The sequence below is a fragment of the Phodopus roborovskii genome, unplaced genomic scaffold (assembly GCF_943737965.1).
Source record: "Phodopus roborovskii unplaced genomic scaffold, PHOROB, whole genome shotgun sequence".
Taxonomy (NCBI): domain Eukaryota; kingdom Metazoa; phylum Chordata; class Mammalia; order Rodentia; family Cricetidae; genus Phodopus; species Phodopus roborovskii.
Genome location: NW_026126547.1, coordinates 14594925 through 14621038, shown reverse-complemented (window position 1 = coordinate 14621038; position 26114 = coordinate 14594925). Strand labels below are relative to the sequence as shown.

At 40.9% G+C, this 26114-nt stretch overlaps 1 protein-coding gene across 9 annotated transcripts in view; it reads left to right on the top strand.

Annotated features, from left to right (window-relative positions):
* Window positions 1-8388: 8388 nt before the first annotated feature.
* Window positions 8389-26114, top strand: part of Ehbp1 (EH domain binding protein 1) — a 272080-nt gene continuing 254354 nt past the window's right edge. For all 9 annotated transcript variants that reach the window (XR_007835535.1, XM_051200631.1, XM_051200632.1 and 6 more), the window contains exon 1: window positions 8389-8754. Coding sequence is in view for 8 of the 9 variants with exons in the window: in XM_051200631.1 (XP_051056588.1) it covers window positions 8651-8754 (104 nt within the window). In the remaining variant the exon portion in view is untranslated. The remainder of the gene's footprint in view (window positions 8755-26114) is intronic.

The following is a 26114-nucleotide window of genomic DNA, read 5'->3' as shown; positions in this document are numbered from 1 at the left end:
CTCTGTCATTTCTAGAGTTTATATACTATCCTTCAGTGGTCTTTGAAGGAGTTGAAGACAGATAGTTATGGTTATAGTTTTCCTTAGTTAGGATTAAAGATAAGTTACATATAGGACTTTAGACACACAAAGATAGAATAGATGATGGAATATTTTCTTAAATCTTACTAAATGTTAATGGGCTAAATATTGTTAACTGTGATTCTTATTTGATAACTGTTGTGTGATATATTTTGCTATGTTAAGGTTAAAACCCTTCTTTTTATTTAGACAGAAAAGAGGAAATGATGGGAGATGTCATTCTGTAAATATGTTTCTCATACTGGTTAATGAATGAAGCACTGTTGGCCAATAGGAAAGCAAGATAGGTAGGACTAGGAGACTAGGAGGATTCGAGGAAGTAGTAAAGAGGAGTCAGCATGTAGAAACTGGAGAGAACAGGGGTCCGGGCCCACTCTCCGGTAAGATGAGACTACGTGGAAATACTTAGATTAATAGAAATGGGTTAATCATTAAGACAGAGCTAGCCGATAAGAAACTAGTACCTGGCCAACAGCATTATATATAATACAGAGTCTCTGTGTGTTAATTGGGGATGGCGCCGAGGTGGGGACCAACTGGCTACAAGAAAAACTACTCCTAACAGTAATGTATATGCTTTGCCATTATATATTTAAGTATGTTATATGCTTTTTTATTTTGTTTTTTACAGGGGATTACAGTTAAGAGATTGCATGAATCCCAGAAGAGACTTTAAACTTTGAACTTTTAAGCAGTACTGATATTGTGATAGACTATGGGGACCTTTGAAGTTGGACTAGGATGTGGCTATGAGCCTTTTAGGGCAGGGGAATGGAATGTGATGTTTTTAATGAAAATGGCCCCCATTAGGCCCATAGGGAGTGGCATTATTAGGTGTGACCTTGTTGGAGTAGGTGGAGTAGTTGTTGTAGGAAATATGTCACTGCTTGGGCTTTGAAGTCTCAGATATTCAAACCAGCCCAAATGTCACTCTCTCCTGCTACCTTTTCAGCACAATGTCTGTTTACATGCTGCCATGCTTCCTGCCATGATAATAATGGACTAAACCTCTGAAACTGTAAGCCATCCTAGTTAAATGTTTCTTTATAGAGTTATTGTGGTCATGGTGTCTCCTCACAGCAATAGAAACCCTAAGACAATAAGTGTATGTCTGTGTATTACATGCTTGCCTGTACTCATGGAAGCCAGAAGAGTGTGTTGGATCTCCTGGAACTAGAATTACAGAAGGTTATGAGCCACCATGTTGATTCTTGGAATTGAACCTAGTTCCTCAAGAAGAGCAGCCACTGCTCTTACCTGATAAGCTATCTCTTTATCCCCAAATGTCTTCATTTTAATGCCATTGCCCATAACATATTCTGGAAGGTTTCTAAGGTGCCTAATCATCCAGTATGTTACTCAAGAAAAACAATCGGTCCCACTGAATCCTTGGTGGATGATATCTGTAGAGAAGCTTCTGTATCTGCCTGAATTTAAAGGCTGTCAATGGTGCTCTCTTGCATCTATCAGCCAGGCCCAGGTTAATCTCATAATTCAAGGGGCAGGAGAGGCTAGCTTGAACTACATAAAAAATGGTGAGATTTAGCATTCAGTTTAACTTCTGGACATAGTGCCATCACAGGCCAATGGGAAAACCTTCTTTATGACTAACTTTACAGATTCCTCCTTGGGCAACCTGGTAAAACAATTTCACAAAAGGATATGCTATACTGTTAGGTTTTTTTTTTAAAGATTATTATTTTAATGCCCATTCCTCAATAGGATCTTATCTTACTGTCTGTCTCCTAAGCATTGGATTTACAGGTGCATGCCAGTGTACCTCACTGAAATGCTGACTTAGTAATGCAGCTTTTCTATGTTTTTACATCAATCTAAGAATTTGAAATAGTAGGTGAGGGAAAAGTGACCTTTAAAAAGCTCAAGTTTTAAGTATTATTTAGAATTATCATATATATAATATATTCTTTTAGAGTTATTATATATGAGATAATATATGTGTGTATGTACATATACATACATACATACATTGTATAATTCTTAATCTAAGGAAAGTCAGGTTTGCAAGAAATAGTTTACGGTTTTCCATTACTCTACCAGACCTCAATTTCCATCTCTGATTTCAGAGTGGGTGGTAGGTAAATCCTCAGTCTTGGTCTATATGGCAGAGGCTTACAGGGCATCTGGGTGTCAAGGATAGGAGATGGAACACTCGATTCTGGCCTGCCATTTACCATGTTGACTCCTCTGGAGATTTTTAATATATCTTTCTTAAAAGCATCTAATCTCTGCTGTTCCCAAGTTCATCATATTATCATCAGGACTCCTTGTGTGGTGTCACCCTAAAACCTCGAGTACCTTTTTAGGGAAGTGGGAGTTGTGTTGAATCATCCTGAACCTCAGTGGTTCTTTATAAGTTTGCACACTGTCCATTATGGTAGCTACCTGCCAGTTATAGCTATTTATAGTAATTACAATGAAATAATACTAAAACTTGATCTACTCTAGTATTCACCTGGTTTCAAGTGCCTAGATAGTTTTATGGATATTGACTAGGTAGGCAGGTAAAGAAGATTTTGTTCATCACTGGAAGTTTAATTGGACTGTGCTACTTTAAAGTTCTGGTAGGTTGGCTTAGATACATGGCTTAAGTTGGGCTGGTCCTTTCTTTTCTAAGGGTTTTGTACATTTTTGGCTTCTAACAGGAAAAAGCTGACCTCTCAGTTTTCCCAGGTATATTCCACCATTTCAATTAGCTTTCTCCAAAGCTTTTGCCAGAATACAGTGAGAATAAATAATGTTGTTAGGGGTTTACTGACAGCCAGGCTCTTACTACATTTTCTCCAACTTTCTTTCCCTTCCAGCCCAGGTATCTATTTTCATCTCAGTGAAAATAGGTTTTGCTGTTTTCCATACCAGCACTGCCCTCTAGCATTATACTGCAGGACACATATGGAAAGACATTCTGGGACTGGGGGCTGGGGTTTAGTGGTAATGGATTCAATCTCCAGTACTGCAAAACAAAAACAAAACAATCAACAGTACTTATACTGTTTTGTATCAGCGAGAATTAAAAAAAAAAGAAAAGAAACAGGTGAAATTACTTGTAATAGTTAACACAGTGTATCCAAAGTATGATAATGTCAAAGTGTAATCAATGTAAAATAGTTAATAAGGTATACATTATGTTGTCTTATACATGGTGATTCTTTGAAAACTGCATGATTTATACTTATAACACATATCAATTTGGACTTGTCACATTGTGTTTAGGTCACTTGTGATTAGAGGTTATTGTGTGAAGCAATGCAAGTCTCCATCTTGATTCAATTCCATTATTCTCCTAAGGCTGGGTCTTTAGGATTTCAAGGCAGTGAAGATCCCATTATTCTATTTTTTCCTTGAAACAATGAGCAAAGGCCAGCTTTGATGCAGTGAAAATGCAGAGACATAATGATAAGGTGTGCTTGGGGGTAAGATATTGAAGAATGCCACAGGGTAAAAGAAATATTTAGAAAAATTATATAAACCATTGGTTAAAAATTGAAAGCATTAGTTAGTTTGCCATAGTGAAAATTTAAAGTTATAAAACATTGTTATAGGGTAGCTGGGATTATGTTTTTGGGTATGGCTTTAGAACGATTCCATCAATAGTTATAAACTGCAGTAATATTTTTGTGTACAGGATAACTGATATGGTAACTGGAAAAAGCCCAATGCAAACAGCTGCAGTGCTGTTATTTGGAGTAAAATTTATTCTAAAGACTAAGGCACAAAGTCCTAGTAGTTAAATCCTGCAATAATATCACTGACAATTTTACTTGAAAAACTGTAAACCTAAATATAAGATTTTTGTCACCAGGAAAGATAATAATAAAACAAGCCTATGGGTGCATTTCCTGAGAATCTTCATTTTGGGGGTTTCTGATGAGAAAAGCTGGTCCACTGAAAATAATTTGGTTCTTTTCTAACCTTTTATTATAAAGACGATTTAAGATTTGTGCATGGTGTTTCCCACCTATTACATCTTATACTTGATGGTACTCACAGGCAAAATTTAATTTTTAAAAAGTATTGACTCTTCTGTTCAGTAAAACCAAAATTTTACGGCCAGCTACCCAAGGTCTATTACGATGCAAATTAGGCCTGGGACAGCACTTAATCAAGGCCCCCATAAAAGTGGGGGACTAGAAAAGGGGCAACGGAAACATGGCAGGAACCCTTGAAAGAAGGAGCTGTCATCAGGGTATCACCATGGTGACAGGCAGGGGACATGGATCTTTCAAGGAAAAGTAACTTGTAGCTTACCAAAAGATCCTAGCTAATATGGCATGAAGGGTGGCCATGAGGATTGAAGGGAAGTAAATACTAAGTAATTACCATAAAGTCACAAATCCACCAAAATTATTGGTATGGGTTTGTATCCACTGAGTTAATGTGAGATGAATGATGTTAAATGTACCTTCTGTGAACCCTTAGCTTTTCAGGCAGAGACGTGTCGCACCAAGTAGCTATTTGCTCAAGTATTCTTGAAAATGTTTTGCTTTTCTCTTGTTTAAGTTTGCTATTACACATAACAACATTCACTGTAAATTGTCACTTGACTAGTTTTGTGACAGGAACTTTATGTTCATGTCTACCTTCTCACATCCCAGAAAGGTGGGTGTGTTTTCTGGTTTTACAAGCTAGGAGATCCCATCTCAGAGAGTTTAAGTAATTTACCTTGCATGCATACTTAAGATTTCTTTCTGAAAATTCTTTGGGAATAGAAACTATAACTTTGATGTACTATTAATAGTATTTAACACGATCAATATTTAGTTGGTACTTAATTATAGACTAAGCACACCAAACAATCTTAGAATAGTCTATATTTAAAGTTCCTTGATCAATTTAGATGCTAGACAGGTTATTTTTAAAAGTATTGTGGGGAGAAGCTGCTGCTTCTTGCCATCATCAGCAGCCAGCCTTGAGCACAGTGGCAGAACAATGTCTAGGTATACTCTTAACTTCTTCCCTTGTTCTTTAGATATTTTAACTCTTCCCACAGCTACCCTGGTAGCCAAGAAAACAAAAACTAAAACAAAAACCTAAGTTTATATTTAAGAAAAAATACTAGGCTGGGTATAGTGGTACACACCTTAAATGCCAGCATTCGGGAAGCAGAGGCAGCCAGATCTTTGTGAGCTGGAGACCACCCTAGTCTACATAAAGAGTTCCAGGTCAGGTAGGCTACATAGAAAGGCCCTGTCTCAAAATTAACAAAATACTGACTACAGGAAGCAACTTGGAAAAGACAGCTGAGAACTCTCGGTGTATATAAAATAAGAAAACATCGTTTTGTTTATTTTACATTTTAGAATTAAGACAAAACAAGTGATAACTATACCACTTCCTATAAAATGTACATTTTTTTTTTTTTTTTAGTGTGGTATTATTAGATCACCTTCTTTTCCCGGAAGTGGAAATAGAATTAGATACTGGGTTCAAGTCTCCTGTGATCCCCATTCTACACAGATTACACAGATGTTCTCATAACATCCTACTTCCCCTTCTTCAAAGAATCCTTCCTAGAACCCCCACTCACTTTCTAAAATTTGCTGCCCCCAACTTAGATTAGGAATGTGCCGGAAAACAATGAACATTTTGTCTGTTTTCATGCTTGCTTTCATCTCATTTCCAATTTGGTCATTCCTTGTTGAGTGTTTTTTTTTTTTTTCTTTAAATTAATTTAATTTTTTTTTATCATTTCTTCTCAGTTCCTCTCTGTTCTTTCTCCTCTCCCCTAATCACTTTCTTTCTCCTTTCTTTTCTTCCATGCCCTCTCCTGTCTCCCATCTCCCTTTCTCTCTCACAACCCTAGGCAATCATTTTCCCTTGGAACTACATCCCTAGCCTCCTCAGTTCTTAATCTGACTTTACTGCTTAGTCCCCAAAAGCTATAATTTTATTCTCAGTTCTTTCTCTATACCAGAGGGTTTTGAAACATCTAAGGCTGAAAGCAAATCTTTGTGTTTTGGGATAGGGAATTTTTTGTCCCTTGAGAAAGTGTCTATAGCTTTCACATCCTCAGAAGGGATCTTATAGCTGGGAATTGCTTCACCTGTGATCACAGGGATGCATACCTGAAATCCCTGTGGTCTCTGCACCTTGAATGTTGAAGCAGGAAGATCCTGAGTTAGAGACTAACCTCTGGATGTACAGCCAGATACTACCTAACAAAACAAACAAAATTCTGTTTTGGCTGGTGCACTCCTGTAACCCAAGCTCTTAGGAGGCACAGCAGAGGCAGAGGGGTCAGAGTTCAAGGCCAGCCCTGGGCTACAACAGAGTTCCAGACCATCCCAAGCCGCCAGAGACTAAAACTCCTCTCTGTTGCCTTTAACCAACCTTTTTACATAGTCAACCACTCCCAAATCCACCCACAGCTCATACTGGAGGATAATGAGACCGCAAACGACCACGAGAATGCAAGACTCAAAGAAATGCTGAGAATGAGAACAAGAAGAAACTGTACTGTAAACATTTTGTGTCCAGCTCAGCTTAATGCATCTTACTGTGGACCGCCTTGAACCTGGGGCGGGGGGCGGGGGCCTGGCAAGGTCAAAGAAAATCTCGGAAATAGAGTAAAATAAGGGCTGTGTGTGCAAAATCGCTGGCTGCTAGTGACGCAGGACTGGAGCGCCCAGGACCTGGGTGGGGTTGGGAGAGACTAGAAGAAAAACCATAGCACCTCAGTGTCCCTAGCAGCTGCTAGAACCAGACCAAGCTCGGTTCCTATAGCAGGAACCAGAAACTCTGCCCGGCAGCCACAGCGCCTTTGACGGACAGCCCCCTTCCGCAATCGCTTTCCAGTTCACTATAAACACTGCTTACTCCTCCCGCTGCCCCCTAACAACCATTCAAGGGAATGGGCGGGATCGTCCTTCGTGATTTCCATTTTTTTTTTTTTTTTTTTTAAAGGAAAGGAGGGTAGACCCGGCGGCTTCCACCTCAGGAAAAAAACACCTCCCGGGCTAAGGGGTGGAGCCCTTGTGACCGGCATGAGAATCTGCCAATGAAGCGCCCCTCCCTCCCTAAAGCCCGCCCTCCTGGGAGGCGGGGCCCGCTCCGGTTCAGCCAATGGCGGCGGCGCGGACAGAGGTTGAGCCGCCGTGGGTAGGGTTAGTGTGAGAGGTGCGGCGGGGGAGGTAATGATGGTGGTGGCGGCCGAGGAAGGCGGGGGAGGGGGCTCTGGGCGCTGAGCCGCGGCTGAGGCAGGGCTGGCTCGGGGGGCGGGGGACGGGGGACGGTCGCAGGGCGCTAGGCCGGGGAGGGGGCGCTGCGCCGGGAGGGGGCGGGCGTCGTCCGCCCGGGAGGCTGCAGACCCCGGCTCCCGCGAGCGCCGCGCCGGGCTTCGCTGTTCCACGCGGCTCCGGCGGGGATGGAGGACTCGGTGGCAGCGGCTGCTGCGGCGGCGACGGAGGAGCGGCTCTGAGGAGGGGACAGCGGGATTAGAGGTGTGAGGAGGGCTTGGGGTGGGCGAGCCGAGGGGCCGGGGCTCGGGGACCGGGCTGGGGGTCTAACGGCAACGTTAGGGTGACAGGGACCGCGGCTGGCAACGCCTGTCTCTGCGGAGAGAGGCAGGGGTCTGCACTTGGTGCGTGAGAAGAGGCTTGGGCCGGCTGCTCCTGATGGGGGAGGGAGGCACCGCACCCCGCACTGTCCGCTGGCCCGGCTGGTCATTGCTTCAAGCCCAGGCAGGAGTTTCCATTCCCCTCCTCCTGGCAGCCAAGGTGAAGGGGAAGCAAAGTGGCCTGGAGCTGGGACCTTGCCCTCCCTCTGCCATGAGATTTCCCTCTACTCCTAGTTCTCCATCCATTTCCCTCTCCTACTGAAGCAGCGTTTCTTCCCGCACCACAGTTTGTTCTAAGCACATATTCTGAGACTCGAGGCTATTAATTATCGGCTGAAAAATAAAGTTTATTTAAAAATACTCCACTCCTCCCTCTGACTGTTGGTGGGCATTAATCAGCATCCCCGACTTTCCCGCCCTGTGCTCCCATCTGTGATGCTAGCTAGCTAGGTAAGGGAAGGCAGGGCCCGGAGGGGCTGGTCTCTCTCGATTGTTGGTGCTGACAACCTGGTATATCGCCTGTCTTCCGTGTGATTTGTCATTTCTTCCTTGGTATCTTGCATCCTTGATGTTACTGGCTTTTGAGGCTGGTGTTTTGTTTCATTGTTTGCAAAGCATGGATAACAGAGGTTGTTGCAGTCTTATCTAACACTTCCTGTGCTTCTGTACTCACGCTCTTTTTGTCTGTGTTTTGCTTTACAGTTCTCCAGAATACACGTCATATAGCACCCCCCCCCCAGGTGGAGTGGTGATGTCTCCATGAGGGAACCTCCTGTCACCGTGTCATGCATATCAACTGTTCTTGACTGTGCCATTCATCTAAGATAGGATTTACCCTGTGAAACAGGGAGAAGACTTATGGGCTCCAAGCATCATTTCAAGTTTTAGTTTTTGTTTTTGAAAGTACATGCAAAGCTCTTGTGCTTTGGACCCTCTGCTTTATTAAGGCTGCTGTGTTGCTAATCCAGAACTGTTCCAGTCTATTGACCTATCACCATGGCTTCAGTTTGGAAGAGACTGCAGCGTGTTGGAAAACATGCATCCAAGTTCCAGTTTGTGGCCTCCTACCAGGAGCTGATGGTTGAATGTACAAAGAAATGGTAAGATGTGCTAGGATAGAGATTGATATCTTGTTGTCTAAACACTCTGTTGTTGAACTTGGGTCTCTTGGTAGTAGATTTATCTTTCAGTGGTACACAAGTATTTAGAGGCTGGGCAGGGAGCAGAGGACTCTAACAAGTACTATGTGTGTGCTGTTGCTGCTGGTACTGTCCCTGTGGATTTTAATCACTCTGTTTGAGAGTATCTCAGAGGACTACAACTGAGAATACACCTGAGTACAGTAGTTTGGATCTTAGGGTCATTTATCATCAGTGTAAGAATAACTATTTTTATAACTTAAATTGTTATGCATATGTTTTAATGTAACATTTTAATATAAAAGTTTATATTCTATATTTTGTTCTTATTTTTTCATTTATATTTAAAGGATTTTCCAGTATTTGAATAATGGAATGCCAGTGTATACAACCTTAGAAATTCTTTTGTGAAATGCTTAGTCTGGCAACTGTATTTTCTTTTAATTGCCTAATGGGATACATTTCTTGGCAGGATTTAAGGAAGCAATTAGTAGCAATGGTCTATGATTTGCCTCTTTCCATTTGAGCAAATAAATTTAGGGCTTTCTTTTACTGCTGTGAATGATAAGAAACCAGAATTCTTAGTGAGGGGGAAAAAGTTAATTTTAAGTAAATGGTCCTTTGAGTTTTGATTTATTATAACGATTAAGCACTGTTGCCACAAAATAAGTCCATTTCATCAAGGACTGTAATCTCATGTTGGTAGTAAGTTTTCTCTCTGATACTCTTTGCTAGAGAAAATAGCCTCATCATAGCATTCTTAGTTTTGTGTTGAGTTTGTTTGGAACATATTTGAAAATCAATTCAAGAAATATATGCAATGTCTAGCTAGTTTGTACCAGGCACTGTTGATTTAGAGACAGATGGCATCCTCCCTGCCCTCAAGGAGCTTTCAGGGCAGAGTAAAGACATTGATGTAAGTAAATCTGCTGTGATAGGTACAGTAATGGGAATACATATATTTTAGGAATTTTCATCTGTTTCCACCCAGTTGGATATCCTAGGGATGATACTTCTTTGTAATTCAGTTCCCATGTGCACAACAGTAATGGTACCACTTCATAGAAGATTAAATCATTAATTCTGTAAAATGCATAGAACAGTGTCAAGGGCATACTAAATGTGTTATCTATAGAGTTCACAGAGTAGGAAACAAGAATGATACTAGTAAGGGTAAGGTGTCTTTAGCTGCTTTCCTGGGGTCTAAGATGAGTTTTGTTTTATTTTAGTTACTCTGTTTTGCTTATTTTACTCAGGTAATCTGGCTACCCAGTAAGCCTTAGGGACCATCTGTCTCCACCTCCCCAGCACCACTATCACAAGCAGTGTGCCACTGCGCCTGGCTTCTCACATGGGTGCTGGGGAGCAAATTCAGGGCCTCATGCTTTTGCGAAGCACTTCACTGACTGAGCTATCTTCCCCAACTGCAGGCTGCATCTCAGAGAAGCATAGTAATTGCACAGCAAGCCAGAGAGGAAGAAGGAAGAACATTAGAGATACTCTGCGTTTAGACAACCTATAGCAGGATACATGCTGGGAGTTAGGGTAGTAAGGTTTGATATCATGAGGTTTTAAGTATAGTATGAGGTGAGGGCTGGGTGGACTGGTGCATGCCTGTAATTATAGGGTAGGCTGAGGCAGGAAGATACAGAGTTTGAGGCCAGTTTGGGATAGCAATTCAAACCCTAATGGGATTACAGTGTGGTAGGGCATTTGAAAGCCTGGAAGGACCAATCATAGAAAGTCATGTTATAAATAGCTTGGGCTTTAGACGCTGGAAGATTGGAGATGGAGAAACATCTAGGTTTGTAATTGGAAAATTACCGGGACTGTGGTGTGGAATAAGAACCTTGGATGAAAGAGTGACTGAAGCAGTGATGTTAGGATAGCTGTTGCAGTAGGTAAGGTGAAAAAGGGGCTGTGGATTAGCTAGCTAGTGGTAGATGGTATGGAGAGAACTGACTGGAAGTGCACTTTAAAAAAAACATGATGGGACTTGATGGCTATTTCATTTGAAGAACAGGGAGGAATGGTGAAAGGGAGAAGGAAAAGTTTAGATTGACACCAGGCTGCTAAAAAGGAAGATGGCCCTGATGTATCTGATTCTTAACTTGGTAGTATCCTGGGAACATCTACTTTGAATCTGATTTGAATCATTGTAAGACCAGGCTGACTTCAAGCTCACATGGATTCCTTGGCCTCTGCCTGTTCTATGGCTATAGCTGTGAGGCTCCATACTTGACTTGAATCTCATTTCTTTTTATTGTTTTCTTTTATTATAACTAGCTTTGCCCCCATACTCCTCCCAATTCCTCTCCACCCCTCCTTCCATCTGGATTCACACCCTTTCTGGCTCTCCTTAGAAAACAGGTGTCTAAGGGTTAGTAATAACATATGACAAGATAAAATAAGAACAAACAAATCAGAATAGAACAAAACAAACAGGAGGAAGAGATCCCAAGAAAAGGCACAAGAAACAGACATAGATGCAGAAACACACACAGAGACACAGTTGTTGGCACATTCCGGAATCCCATAAAAACACAAAATTGAAAGCCTATATATATATATATATATATATATATATGTACAACCTGAATAGTAAAAAAGCAAAAAATAATAAAAATAAATAAAAGTAAAACAAACAAAGCCCTGAAATGACATTATGAGATAAGGAACCTCCAAAGATGCTGATGAGTTATTTTCTGTTGCCTATCTACTCTTGGACTTGTAGCCTCCCCTTTGGAGTAGTATGCTTCCCAGTTTTCTCTTTTGGAGAAATCTTTCATTTGCAGGTCATTATCTAGGCTTAGGGATGAGGGCTTTTGTATTTTTATTCTTTCAGTTGTAGGGCTGTATCTATTGTAGACCTCTGTGGGCCCTGTACTACTTGCTTCATTCTCCCTAGTTTAAATGAACTCAGTTCTTGCTATACTTAGAAGGCCTTGTTTCCTGGTTTCCACCCCTTCAGGCTATTACACTCTGTTTCCTCTTCAGCTGGGTTCCCTGAGCCCTGAGGGGAGAGATTTGTTGGAGACATCCTTTTTATGGTTGAATGTTCCTTAAGTCTGTCATTGGCTGTGTATTATCCTGTTGTAGGTCTCTGTATTCCTGACTATAACAGGAGGAAGCTTTTCTGATGATGGTTGAGCAAGGCACTTGACCTAAGTTAGGAGTCATTTTATTCCTACATTCCTTTAGTAGACTGGTAGTATTTGATTATCCCCTAGGTCCCTGGTCACTTAATCTCAGGTTCTTGGCACTTACGCAGTATTGGGTTTGGGTTCCATCTCATGGAGTGGGCCTTAAATCAAACCAGATGCTGGGTGGTGGCTCCTACAAGCTTTGTGCCACTATTGCTCTAGAGTATCTTGCAGGCAGGACAGTATTGTAGATCAAAGGACTTGTAGCTGGGTTGGTGTTTACATTTCTCTTCTGTTTGTGTGCAAAATACCTTTCAGTACCAAAAATTTTAGCTATTGTGGTGAAGACTCTGGTAGGTGCCAGCTCTGCTCCTCTGTACAGTGAGTTGTGTAGGTATTATTTTCAGCAATAGGGCCTACCTTCAGTTAGTGGAGAGCAAACAATAGCCTGGGGTGTTTGGGGTTCCCATGAATCTCATTTCTTAACTGCATAGAATATTCATGTACATACCTGGGTTCTTAGGACTTGGAAGAATGAGGCAGGAGGATGGGGAGCTCAGGGCAGCCTCTAATACAAAGCCAATTGGAGGTCAGGGTGGGGCTACATGATACCATTTCAACAAACCAAACAAACAAAATTAGCTTCTCATGGGGCATGGTAGCTTACACCTGTAATCACGGGGGTGGAGGGGTGGGGGAGGTGGGGGGTGGGGGGGTGGGGGGTGGGGGGGATGTCACCATGAAGTTGAGGCTATCTTGTTCTAGAGTGTGGGTCCCTTTCTTTAAAAATTAACCTCTACTGACAAAGAAAAAAACCAGTTTCTTCTTTATAATCTGTAGTAGCATCTTTTATGACCTAACCTTGAGCCACATTTAAGCCATTGTTAGCACATCTTAAGGAGAAAGTACTCGTGAAAATCCAACTGTATTAGTTGATTATGGTTAGTTGTGGTCATTAAGGGTCTAGACATCAAATCAGTCTGTGGTTAGATATGGACTTCATACTAGAAGCATTTGAATGCTCTGTAGTGTTCAGATGTACAGTTCCACACTGTGACATAGTTTAGTGCTCTTGCTGCAGAGGATGCTGGTCTGGCTCCCAGCACCCATATGGTGGCCCAGCTCACAGCCAGCTGTAACTCCAGCTGCAGGGATCCACTACCTTCTTCTGACCTTCACAGGCACCAAATACACAGGTGGTGCACAGACCTGCAGGCAAGCATTCATACACATAGAGTAACAATCAATAAATCTTCAGTAAAAATAAAGCAAGGTGATATAGTCCCACGGAATAACAGATCTATTTGCTGCATAGGAATTTTATTTTTAGGTGGGCCCTTAAGTAGAATTTTAAAGTATTTTCATTATATAAAAATTGATTGTAATCATTTTTAGTTAACATTCCTTCCTTAGAATCCTTGTGAAAATACAAATCAGGCCCAATTTCTAAACTCATATGCTATGGTGGTCTTTTTCCTTTTTTCTATTCTTCATTTAAATACTTATACTGAATTTAAAATCATTTTAAGTGTATAAAAAGAGATGGTGAGAACATTTTTATCAGCCATGTTTATGTTTTATTTATTACTTACTCATCCATTTATTTTTGCAGTGCTAGAACCCTGGGCCTTGTGCATGGTAAACAAGTGCTCTCTACTCAGCTGCATCCCAGACCTACTTTTATGATTTTGGATATTACTTTGGAGATCTGAAAGAAAAAAAAGTAGATGAGGGAAATTTAGAGATGCTGATCAAATGAATAAAATCAAGTGGCATCAAGAAAACTCAGAATCAACTAACCTGGGCTCATAGGGGCTCACATAGGGACTGAAGCGACAACTAGGGAGCCTACAAGGGACTGACTTAGGCAGTGTGTGTGTGTGTGTGTGTGTGTGTGTTGTGTAGCTTGACTCTCTTGAGGGGTTGCTAACAGTGTGAACAGGGGCTGTCTCTGACTCCTTTACTGGCGTTTGGGACCCTACTAATCATACTGTGTCACCTTGCCCAGCCTTAATACACGGGGAGGTACTTAGTCTTACTGCAACTTGATATGCCATGCTTTGTTAATACTCACAGGAGACTCATAGGGTAGATTGGGGCATGGAAACGGGGAAAGGAATGAGGGGTGGAGGAGAGAGAGGAGAAGAGAGGGGAAACTGTGGCCGGGATGTTAAATAAGTTTATTTGGGAGTTAAATAAATAAGGTTATTCAGGATGTTAAATAAATGTTTATTTATTTAAAAAAGGCAAGTGGCATGCAAAAGGAATTATAGATGTGGAGAGGATAAGAAAGGTGTGGTGTAAATTAGAGAAGAAAGATTAAACTCTACAAAGAAAAACAGAATTCCATTAGGATTGTGCTTTTTGGTGTGATTTGTGTATATGGGTGCCACTGCATTTTAGAAAATTGCTACTTAAATTTTTTTCTGAAACTCAGGCACTTTAATACCCAGGAACCAGATCCACCAAATTACAATCTGCAGTTTACCAAAATCCATGGTATATACATTACAATTTAAGGAGTAATATTTTAAGATCAGTATTTTCAGAACCATTCTTGACTCTCAGGTAAAGTACATGAAAAATAAGCCATCTTCTGCAGGTATTTGCAAATCACTAGAAAGAAGGTGGTGGTAGGAAAGCCATGGTATGCTGATGGAGAAGGGTAGTGGGAATCCAGGGTATGCTTTCCAGAGGAGTGTGAGTTATTTCTGTGACTCAGGAGTAGAGAAGTATTTCCTATGTTCACTGGCCATGCTCACAGGGTATGTGCCTGACAGACAGTAGTAGGGTGAGTGTAGAAGTCCATCTGTTTTGCCGGTCTAGTCCACAAGCAGATGCAGGACCGTACCCTTGGCCAGAGAATGATTATGTAGAGCAAAGTTCTGGGCTTTCTATTCTCTCAGGTTTCTTCCTTTATTGACCTTTGCTCTGAATCATGATCAGCTAGGTTCAGCAGGCTCCAGTACCTGACTCTGAGAGTAGTGGTACTAGGACTTAAGTTAGAAACTAAAACAGAATGACTTCTGTTTATCTGATAGAACAGTATCCTTGAGGTACTCCTTCTCACAGCTTGATTGTCACATAAATAGGCAATAGTGAATTTGCAGATGGTGGAGGGATGTTACAATCAGTTTTCATGCCAGCCTGGTCCCAGAGCCACATTATCCCCAAATAGCACACAGAGATGCTGTATAAGATATAAAGCTGTTGGCCTCTTACTATCATTTCTTATTGGCTACATCTGTCTTAAATATTAACCCATTTCTATTAATCTAAGTGTTTCCAAGTGGTCTTATCTTACCAGAGAGAGGGTCCTGACTTTTCTCAAATCCTTACATCTTGACTCTCACTACATCTCCCAGAATCCTCCTTGTCTCCTTGTCCCACCTGTCTTGCTTTCCTATTTGCCAACAGTGCTCTCTCTATTCATTAACCAATAAGAGAAACATATTTACAGAATGACATCTCCATCAGAGGTGAGTGCCCTCTTTTATTGTGTCCCCAGGTCATTTACTTATTAATCTTGGTTTAGGTTATCAACCTTTTGAGAAGATTGGCCATTGGAAATGAGTTTGAAAGAAGTGACTTTGCTGTCATTTTTCTCTTACTTTCTGTTGTGTTCTTTTGCTACCTGTAAACCTTTGGCTTTCTTAATGGTACCTTCACTCCATGAGTTCTTACTTATGGTTAGACTGGTGTTTAAGGAGACTCTTTAAAGTTGGCAGGGTCTAGATGGGATGTTAATTTAACTAGATGGAAAAATTAAATTCTGGTGTGAGCTCTTTAATATCTGACATGAACTATTATTTATGAACACATACTTTGTGTATATATCTCTCCATCATCTCTATGTGTGAACACATTTTATCTGTGGGTTTATAGTTTAATTCTTACTTTGGAGGACTAAAGAGTAATCAAAAGCTGTTTGCTAAAATCAAACATTGTTTCTTTGTTTTCAATGTCATATACAAATTTTCTTGTTTTTTATAAATAACACTGATTGAAAACTTTTGTGTGTGTGTGTGTGTATGAATATATGAATGCATGATTGTGTATGTGTGCACACGTGTATGTGTATGGGTGTTCTTGTGGAGGCTAGTGGATTTTTGAGAATAGGTCTATCATTGAGTTCTGAGCTCACTGAACAGACTAGCTGGCCATTGAGCACTGGGGATTATTTTGTCTCCATCCCTGCCTCAGTGCTGGAGTTACAGATGTGTCCCCACACCTGGCTCAGTGTTAGAGTTACAGATATGCTCCCATACTTGTCCCAGGGCTAGAGTTACAGATATGCCATCACCCCTGTTTTTTTTTTTGGGGTGGTGAGGGGCGTGGGTGGGTAGGTTAAGGATCAAAACTCTGGTTAACATTCTTGCACAGTAGGCATGTTACTGAGTCATTTTCCCCTCTAAAATGTGTATTTCTTTGTGGTATGTGTGTATGTACGTGGGTATGTGGAGCTCCGAGGTTAATCTCAATTGTGATTACTGTTCTTCAGCTGTTGGTTTTTGAGGCCGGTCTCTCAGTTTGCCTGGAACTTGTGTGTTAGACTAGACTGGCTGGCCATTGAGCCCTAGGATTACAAGTGTACATTTCACATCTGGCTTTTTTATGTGGCTTTTGAGGACTGAACTCAGGTTTATATGGTTGTATGACAATCACTTTACCAACTGAACTCTCTCCCCAGCCCTACAATTTCTATTTTAAATATATAATAAAGTTACATGGTTCAGAATCCAAGAAACATGAAAAGATGTATCTCATTGAAAGTAACTCTTCAGATGCTCTATTATTTCATTCATCTTTTTATAACCCTTCTTACCTTAGATCATGAAGAGTAAAATCTAGTTCTTTTTACTGTTTAAGTTTGGTACTGTTCTGATAACAATTTAGTTTTCTCATTGGATATGGAAGGCAAAACATACTTTAAGTATTAAGTTTAGTTTATAAAAGCAAATTATCTCAAGGAGTACTCATTTCAGGCCCACTTCTTTGGGCTACTTAAGTAATGAGCATTTATGTATTGACTAGTAGAGTGATGTAGTTTTACTTGAGCTTCAATGTAAAGAGCTTTTGGGGTAAGTCTAGAAAAGAAAAAACAAATTAACTGGAAAAATGGTTGGTGTAGTTTTGGAGCATCTGGAAAGGTGTGTGTGGAGAACCATGAAAAGTGGTAAAAGGGGTGTGTGAGAGCCTTATTAAAGGCTTTTTGTTTTGGATTTTAAGTGTGGTAGAAAACTACTGGGAGGATTTGAGCAGAGATTTAATCTGCTTTACATTTTCAAAATGTTGTCTTGAATGCTTTGCAGAATACACTCTGCCCTCAGTAAAAGAAGGATCTGGAATGCCAGTTTCAAAGCCATAATAGGTCACATGGCATAACAGTGCTGAGAGATGGCACAAGGGTGCATGCTCTCCCTCTCCTCACCTGTTTCCTACACCCTTCATCATCTCTCTCTCTCTCCACCCCTCTTTCACGTGTGTGTGTGTGTGTGTGTGTGTGTGGTGTGTGTGGTGTGTGTGATGTCCATTTAGAGCTGAACACTCCAGTCTCTTGTTCTGTGCATTTTGACTACTTGTGGGTCTTTGTATAACCATCATCTCCTGCAAAAACAACCTTCTCTTTTGACGATTGAGAGATGTAATGATCTATGGGAATGAAAATAACTTAGGGGTCAGTTTAATACTCTTAATTTAGCAGAATATGATGGCTTAGTAGTCAACCTGGGGAAAGGGGAAACTCAGTTAAAGAATTGCCCGTGAACATGTCACAGCCTTTTTCTTAATTGCTAATTGATGTAGGACTGCCTAGCCCACAGAGGGCGGTTATAGCCTTAGGTAGGCCTGGGCTGTATAGGAAGGGTAACTAAATGCAAGTTTGGAAGCAAGGCAATAAACTTTTCTGCTTTAATTTCTACCCTCAGATTCTTGCCTGGAGTTCCTGTCTTGGCTTTCCTTAATGATGGGCTATAACCTGTAAGACAAATAAATTCTGCTTTCATCAAGTTACTTTTGGTCAATGTTTTATTATAGCATCGGAAAGCAAACCAGGACAGAGTCATAGTATTAGGCTCTGTAGGGTCTCTGACCTAGTCAGCTACAGGTTTTAGTCCCAGTTAGTGGAACCGGGTTTGAGTTGTGTTTTCTGGTATTGGCTTTTGAATGCAATCAGCAAGTGACTGCTTATTCCCATAACATTTGAGTCACTTTTGTACTAGTGGATATATCTTGCCAGGCCAGTCATTATTGTAGCTTGTAGTTGACAGCTGGGGGGCAAGACTGTTGAATATTTTTCATCTTGTTGTCATGCACAGACCCCTCCAGTGCTATGAAAGCTAGTCAGGTCAGTACCAGCTTGATTTCTCCATGTCCCATGACCCAAGTATGTGGTGTCTTTAGCAATAGGGTCTTAACCTCCAATTTCTAGGTGGTAACCAGGAGCAATGGTAAAGGCCTGCACTTAATTTATTTATTTATGGAGAAATGGCTGTTTGTGTAAGCACATACCCAAATTGACACTACCATCATACTAGATTAAGGCATAACTTACTGTTAGTATTATTATTATTTTATACACAATGAAATACATTGGTTTAAGTGCAGAATTCATTGATGTGCTAGAGCAGCTTGGAGTCAATATATAGCAAGTATAGCAGCTAGAACATGCTGGTAGGAGTAAGGTGGTAGGTGAGTAGTGACTACAGAGGCATGGGGCACCCGAGGACAAGGTTTGCTGTGAGGGAGAAGTCAGTAGTTTTTTTGTTTAAAGTTTCTTAAAGTTTGAGACATCCAGATGATTAATTAATTTGTAAGGCTCTCACTCATGGGAGAAAGCAGGGTGGGGCCTCTGTGTATGCAATGCAGCTGTGGGACTGTGGAAAATTTCCTATGGCTTTCATCCAGATCAAGAAGAGAGTTGAGGTCTGGGGCTTGAGCCACTGTCATATTTGGGACAACAAATCGGTAGCAGTGGAGTATTAGGAAAGTTTGTTTTCCTAGAGCTCTAAAGAAAAAGCAAATTAAGAAGGAAGTATTGGCTCATTGAACACTGCTAAGAGGGTGAGCAGAACAGCCTTGGATTTGACAAGCTGGAAGGAGCCCATGGCATTGGAGACTTTCAGGACTATTGGGGATGGAAGCTTCAGGACAGGAAGCCAGTTCAGGTGAGGCTGGCTGCTCGACAATCTCTACTATAAAGCAGAGGCGAAGGGGAGAGTTAAATGTCTCTTTACCTGGCCGGTATCCCAGCAGGCTAATGGAAGTGGCTACTAGATAAGGAAAGCTTGATACACACTGTGCTGCTCCAGGTTAACCTGGGAGGCTTTAACCACGGAAGCGCTCTAGCGCCCAGGTGCAGAAGCTGCTTAGCAAGCAGAAGCAGAGACAGCCTGGTTACATGTGAGTAAGGCTCGCAGCCTGTGGGGAGAAAAGCAAGGTGGCAGGGTGGGAGGCCCTGCTGGGCTCCCTGAGGGAGGTGGGAGTCTGCTGCCCCAGCCTGTTTTCTTAGGGCGCAATTCAGAGACACAAATGGCTGTGCAAGGGTTGAGGCCAGGAAAGGTGTGAACTTGTCAAAGTGAGAATGAATTGACTGGGGAAGTGCAGGAGTGCTGGGGTTAAGGACCCTTTAAGCTTTGTTTAGAATTTAGAGGGATGTAAACATCAAGGTTGCAGATTTCAGTTCAGTTACTTTCAGAGTTGGCTTTGACCAGTGTTTTGTCAGGATTGTAAAGCACAGGGAGAGAGGGGCAAGAGAATTCAGTGACTCTGTCGGAAGTGGTTATAGCCAGGAGCCAGTAGACAGAGGCTGGGAAAGGAGGGAAGTCAGGCATGAAAGGTGAGACAATTGGTGGGAAGGTAAGGGCTGTGATTTACAGAGCTCAAGAGCGCTGGAGAATTGTTGTGGAGAGGACAGAGTGAGTGGGCCAATGGAAGGGAGAAAGTGGAGGATGTGACAATGCCTCTGTAAGGTCAGGGGTCTGGTCCCCTTGGAGCGGATAGTTATCTGTTAAGACTTGAGCACACATTCCTGATATTCTTGTAATTAATTTTCTAAGTCTTAAAATGTAAGCATATGTTTGTTTCTCTTTAAAAAGTAAAGATTTCTTTCCATATTTGAGCACTTGTACCGTGGAGGTGCTCTTGTCCTGGTTGTGACTGTAACTGTTAAAGCCTGGCGCTTAATAGCTGCTGACTGAGACGGATGGAGGAGAAGGGCAGGAAAAGAGCCCATTGCATCTATTTGCCCCTGTAGAGAGACAATCCTGGTGTTTCTTTTGGTGGTCAAAAAATGTAGAGTGTAAGAGGTGGGGCAGGTTATTGTTAAGGTTCTTGATGTTTCTGAGAAGAGCGGGAGGAGAAGTGGTTTGGACAGGGCATTCTAAGGTCTTCACTGTGAGGGAGAGAGTCTGGGCAAGGAGAGGTGGGGGGTTGTTCTGTAGTTCTGAGCTTTTAGAGAGATGAGTTGTTACGACTTTTTTTGTTGTAAATTATGTGACTCATGTACCCTATTTCTTGAAAAACATCCAATTGTTATCCCCCCCCTCGCACGTGCACGCGCGCGCGCATGAGTGTGTGTGTTGTGTGTGTGTCTATGTGTGTCTGTGTTTATCCTGCATGTAAAGGTCAGAGGAAACTTTTTAGGAGTCAGTCCTCAATTTCCAATTTGGGATCTGGGGATTGAACTTTAGTCACCAGGCTTGCTTTGAGCTTCTAATTACTGAGACATCTCAACTGCCCTGAAAGATGTACACTTTTAGCAGTACTAAACATTTTAATTTAAAAATGTGTGTGTGTGTGTGTGTGTGTGTGTGTGTGTGTGTAGATCAGAGGACAACTTTTGGGAATCTGTTCTCTTTCCACTGTGGCCTGGAAAACAAACACAGGTACCCTGCCTGGCTTGTGGCAGGTGCTGCTACCTATGAGTTATTTACTAACTACCTCTCAGCTGGTTAATTTGTTTCTAATTTATGATAGTGATCTTTGGAGTGACTTAAAAACTGGAATTGATACATGTACTGCTTTATTCAGATTTTAAATGCTTATCCATTGTGAAGTGAAGTACAGCTTCACAAAATTCTATTGTGATTGGTCATTTAAGACATATAATGGAGCCTTTTTATACCATAATTAGTCATTGCTTTGTTTATCTAACTATTTAACCCTTCCCATGACTAAATATACCTTTAAAATAGATAAGAGTTGACAAATGATAGCCTGAGTCAGGATGCCTCTAGCTCTTAAAGTACAGCATAGAAAGACTTTGAACAACTTTGGGGAGGATTCAGTTCTGTATATGTACAAAGAGTATGATTTCCTGGATCGTGAAAATGAACAGGTATTCTCCAGAACCTGATTTCCACAGTGGGGATGCTCCCATGTTCCAGAACCTAGCTCTTGGGGACCAGTGAGTCAACCCTGAAGGGTTAGCATAGTGTTAGACTCAGGTACGTTCAGTAAGTTATCTATTGGCCTCTCTATCCTTATCTGATGGCCAGGCTAGAGAAAGCAAGAAGACTGAAAATGTGACCTAAAATTAAGAGTGTTGTGAGAAAAATGAGTTGGTACCGAAGACTTAGAGCCAGGGAGTAAATTGTACCTATTTTGTAGTAACTTTCTTATGTTCCACTAAATCTTGATTTGCTTATTTTTAAATAATTTTTTCATTTTTATTTTATGTGTGTTGGTGTTTTGCCTGCATGTATGTCTGTGTGAGAGTGTTGGGTCCTCTGGAACTGGAGCTACAAACAGTTGTGAGCTGCCACGTGGGTGCTAGGAATTGTAGGTTCTCTGGAAGAGCAACAAGTGCTTTTAACTGCTGAGCCATTTCTCCAGTCCCGGTTTGCTTATTTTTAAAAGTTTGTTTTAAAAGGGTTATGGGATGAAATTTTAAGGAGTTATGTGAAGAAGTTCCATGCTTAGTTTGGCCTTATATTAGTTTTGCAATTAAAATGCCCAGAGAACTTAAAATTTGACATTTCTTAAAATGTGCTATTGAGGCATCAAATATGTTCTAGTATTGTAGGAAATTTCAACAGAAGAGTCACTGAAGTAGGTCACTGTATGATTTATTAGTAGTCCAGTGTGCCAAGGGAAAAATGGCACAAACATTGTGAACTAAATGCTCAATAAGGGCGTTGATATTCTGCATCAGGAGTTTTGCATCATGTCTTCAAAGGAGTGTGTGTGAAGTGAGCTGAGTGTGAAGCGCGGTAGAGAAATTACTGCAGAAGCCACTGTGCCTCACTTGTGTGATACTTTCAGGAAGTTGGGCTAATAGGCACCTAAAGAAACCCGACCATCTTAATTCTGGTGGTGTTATTTTAAAAACACTTCTAAGTTTAAAAATATAAAAATTGGCTGTGATTCAAAGATATCATAAAAGTTAGTCCCCTGCATATGTCCCTGTTTGTCAGCTTGAGACTTTAGAATAGCTGTGTTGACTAACTTAGAGCTCTGCACAGAGCAGAGAGGAGGTCTCATAGGAAGAACAGGACAACTGCTATTGCTAGGCCCTGGAGAGAAACCCACTGCACCCTGGAGTTAGCAGATCTATGGACAAAAGAGAAACACGTGGCTTTATGTAATAATTCTTTCCTTAAAACTTAACCTAAAGAGATTTTTTATTATTATTATTATTATTATTATTATTATTATTATTACGAAACCTCCCCTCCCTCAAGGGAAAAATACTATGAAACGGTGTGGTGGCATAGACCTATAATTTCAGCACTCAGGAGGCTGAGCAAATGCAGTGACTGGGAGAGAGGCCAGGCCTGGGCTCCATAGTGAGACCCCCAGTGAAAAAGAAAAAAATACAGTATTACTGTTAAGTTGGAAATGTTTCTGCTGGTTTTTAATGAAATTCCTTTAAGGTAGTAAAGTTGAATAACTGAGTTTTCTGTCATCTAGTTTAAACCACGGGTACAGCTTGGAAAATCTAGAAGAATCAACATTTAGTAGAATCTAGTTCTGTGTTAGTCAGCACAGGAGTAAATAATCATACGTGGCTATTTTCAATCTAAATTTAAAATAAGTGAAATTACAACTTTCATTCTTCAGTTTTGTTAGCCCACATTTTGATCACTCACTAGCCACATGTCGGTAAAGGGGCTCCACACTGGCCAGCGTGACTGAAGTCTTCTGTCACCATTGAGGGGGATGCCCCAGTGTGAGTCAACAGAGTGCTTATGTCAGGCATGGTGCTATAATCAGAATTATAGAATTTCTATAGAATATAGAAATTATCAGAATTTCTCAGGGTTCCAAGTTGCACATGAGCATGAAGTTAACTTTTACAACTCCTGCATTTTATTGATATCAGCATTTGATGGGGTTCATTGATTTAAAGACTGATTTTAGTTCCTTTCTCCCCTATAAGCAGAGACGTCGAGAGGCTGATAAGGGTGGGATTGTGTTTCAATTATGTTGTGCCCTTGTCAAGGTCTAGCATGGTTGCCATCCTTCCTGGTGCAGCTGGCCCTCTCTCCAGCCCTGCTCCTTTCCTTTTTTCTTTTCCTTGGACAGGGACTTTATTTTCACTTTGGTTTCCCTATGGTGCCAGCCCCCAGAGGATTGCCCTGAACTCAGAGGGTGTACCACAGGCGCTTAAAAATGTGACTCACTTGAGCTTGAGCAATTTCAGTTCTTTTCCTGTGTGGGAATGTGCATGGCATTGGTGTGTCCCAGTGCACATGTAGGGGTCAGAGGACTTGTGGGACTTGGCTCTCTCCTTCTGTTGTGTGTGTTTTGGGCTTGGTGGCAAACGTCTTGCTGAACCCTGAGTTCAGCTTTAAGGCTAGATTGCCGCACTCCCTTCAGTGATGCTGTATTTTTGCAAAGCTGGGATTTTGTCAGCTGCATGTGGAAAAAACAAAACAGGGATCATGACAGTCTGACCAGTGGGTTTGAGAAGTTTTCCATTGCTAAGGTAAGTAAGCTTTTAGGACCTTTATCCTTCTTAGGTTGTTTGGTCCTGACTACGAGTTAGGCAGAATGTGTAGGTGTTTCTCTTGAATTGGGGCTGGGGAGTCTATAAAGACATTGCCCCTGAAAACCAGAGGTTTGGGAGCCCCTGCAGCAGGGCTCATCGCATCCTTATGCTTTTCTGGTCCTTCTGCACTCATCTGCACTTACACTCCTAGACACTGGCCTCTCCCTGTTTATAGGATTTCTCTTCTGTAAGGCTAACCCATGCCCTTCTGTTTAATACTCATTAAAACCATGTGTACTCGAGAGGAATTTGTTCCATTTATTGGAAGTATATAAAAAAGTATGAACATATGTTAAAAGCACCACAGAATTAATGAAATTTTGGAGTGTGTACCTATTCCATTCTCTAGTTTAAATATCCCTGCCTCTGGTTAAAATTCATCAGTAAACTTGGCCAGCAACAAGTAATTAGGGAATTAATATTTATATAGTGGTATTAGTTAACTTATTCTAATTACTCAGTTATTCCAGTAATTCTGTTTAGAAAAAAGTTTTTAAGGCCAATCTAAGGTCATATGTTATACTTAGCTTTCACTTTTTTGTTGTTGTTTTGTTTTGTTTAATCTCTTAGAGTTCTTTAGTCCTTGTTTGGGTTTATATGCTATTTCTTTATGCCTAGATTCAGGCGTTAGTTCTTGTTGAGAGTATGAGAGTGATATATGCATGTCAGAAGTCACACGATTAAACACATATAATTACTATTGTTAATTTCTGTAATGTGGTTAAAGTGTTGTCTGCCAGGCTTCTGCAACTTAACTTATTGTTATCACTTTTTGGAATGGTTCTCTAGAATGGTATACATATCTTACTTCTAATCTTTTATTTGAGTCTTGTCTTCTGATTCTTGTCTCAGAATTTGTGCATCTCTTTAATTTGAAGCACAGGTAAGTTTGTAAATTAGTGAAACTTACAGTTTTTCCCCAAGTAAGAACTATTTTTTAAAAGGTGTGTCTCTCTTACCGCTGTAAAGTGTGGGTTCTTCACTAAGCTGAGAAAGTTTCCCATTGTTCCTGGTTGTGTGAAAATTGTGATCATGAAAGTGTGTTGGATTTTTTTTTTTCAAATACTTTCTGTATATAAGGACACAATTAATTACTGTTTTTCTTTCTTAGTTTTGTGGCCTTATATATAATATAGAAATTGATAGTTTTTGCTTGTTTTGAGACAGGCTATAAATGTTATAGCCCAGGCTGGCCTGGAATCAACTATGTTGTCCAGTCTGGCTTCTAGCTTAGGCAATTTTTCTGTCTCAGCCTGCTGAAGGCTGAGTTTATATGTGTGAACTGCTGTGCCAGGTTCTTCAATAACTAATTGCTGAATGTAAAACCAGCCTCAGTTACATAGAACACATTCCATTGGTCATGGTGTGTGTGTTTTGTTCAAATATGGGATAAAACTAGACTTTTCAGAAGTTAAAAGCTAGTGTGGAGTATTTGCATGCATTCTTCACCCTGTTTTATACACATATACATGTACATGTACATATACAAACATATATGTACACATATGTATATGTATGTGCAGTCTCTGCACATTATCATGGCACATTGTCAAAATGAAACAAATGCTGGTACATTGCCATTAGCTACCTCCCAGACTTTATTCAAATTCTCCAGTGTTTGGATCGATGTCCTCTGTCCATTCCAGGATCCAGCCCAGGGTAACAAGTTACATTAGTTATTACTGACAGCCTCACCCTTCACTTGTTTTCCTGTTTGTGTTATTGTTAAGGCCCTGTTCTGTGTTGTGTGTGCACTCTGAATTATTGTTAGACTATGAAAAGTAGGTTTATAGTTTGACATTTATCCTATTCCTGATTCTTCCTAGACTTTAAAAAAAATTGTGGCATAGTTTAGGAAGAAAAGAAATGAATTATTTTTATAGAAGGGAGCTGACATGTTGAGATGGCTTCAGTTTCACGGTCGCTTTGCTGAGCAGAGCACAGGGCAGGTCCCTGTCAGAGCTCGGAATGCCTCTTTCGCTAAGGGTCTTTAATTTGAAATTGCAGTTGAGGCTTGATTTGTCTGCTTTAAAAACTTTGAGGCAAAATCATGTGCCTGTTTTGGACAGTACCCTGAAATTCTGATTTTGCACAGAAACTTTACTGTATTTTAGACTGTGGGAGCTTTGGCATGATCTTAAAAAATACTGTCTTTTTGGCAAGACACGGACTATTAAAACATACAA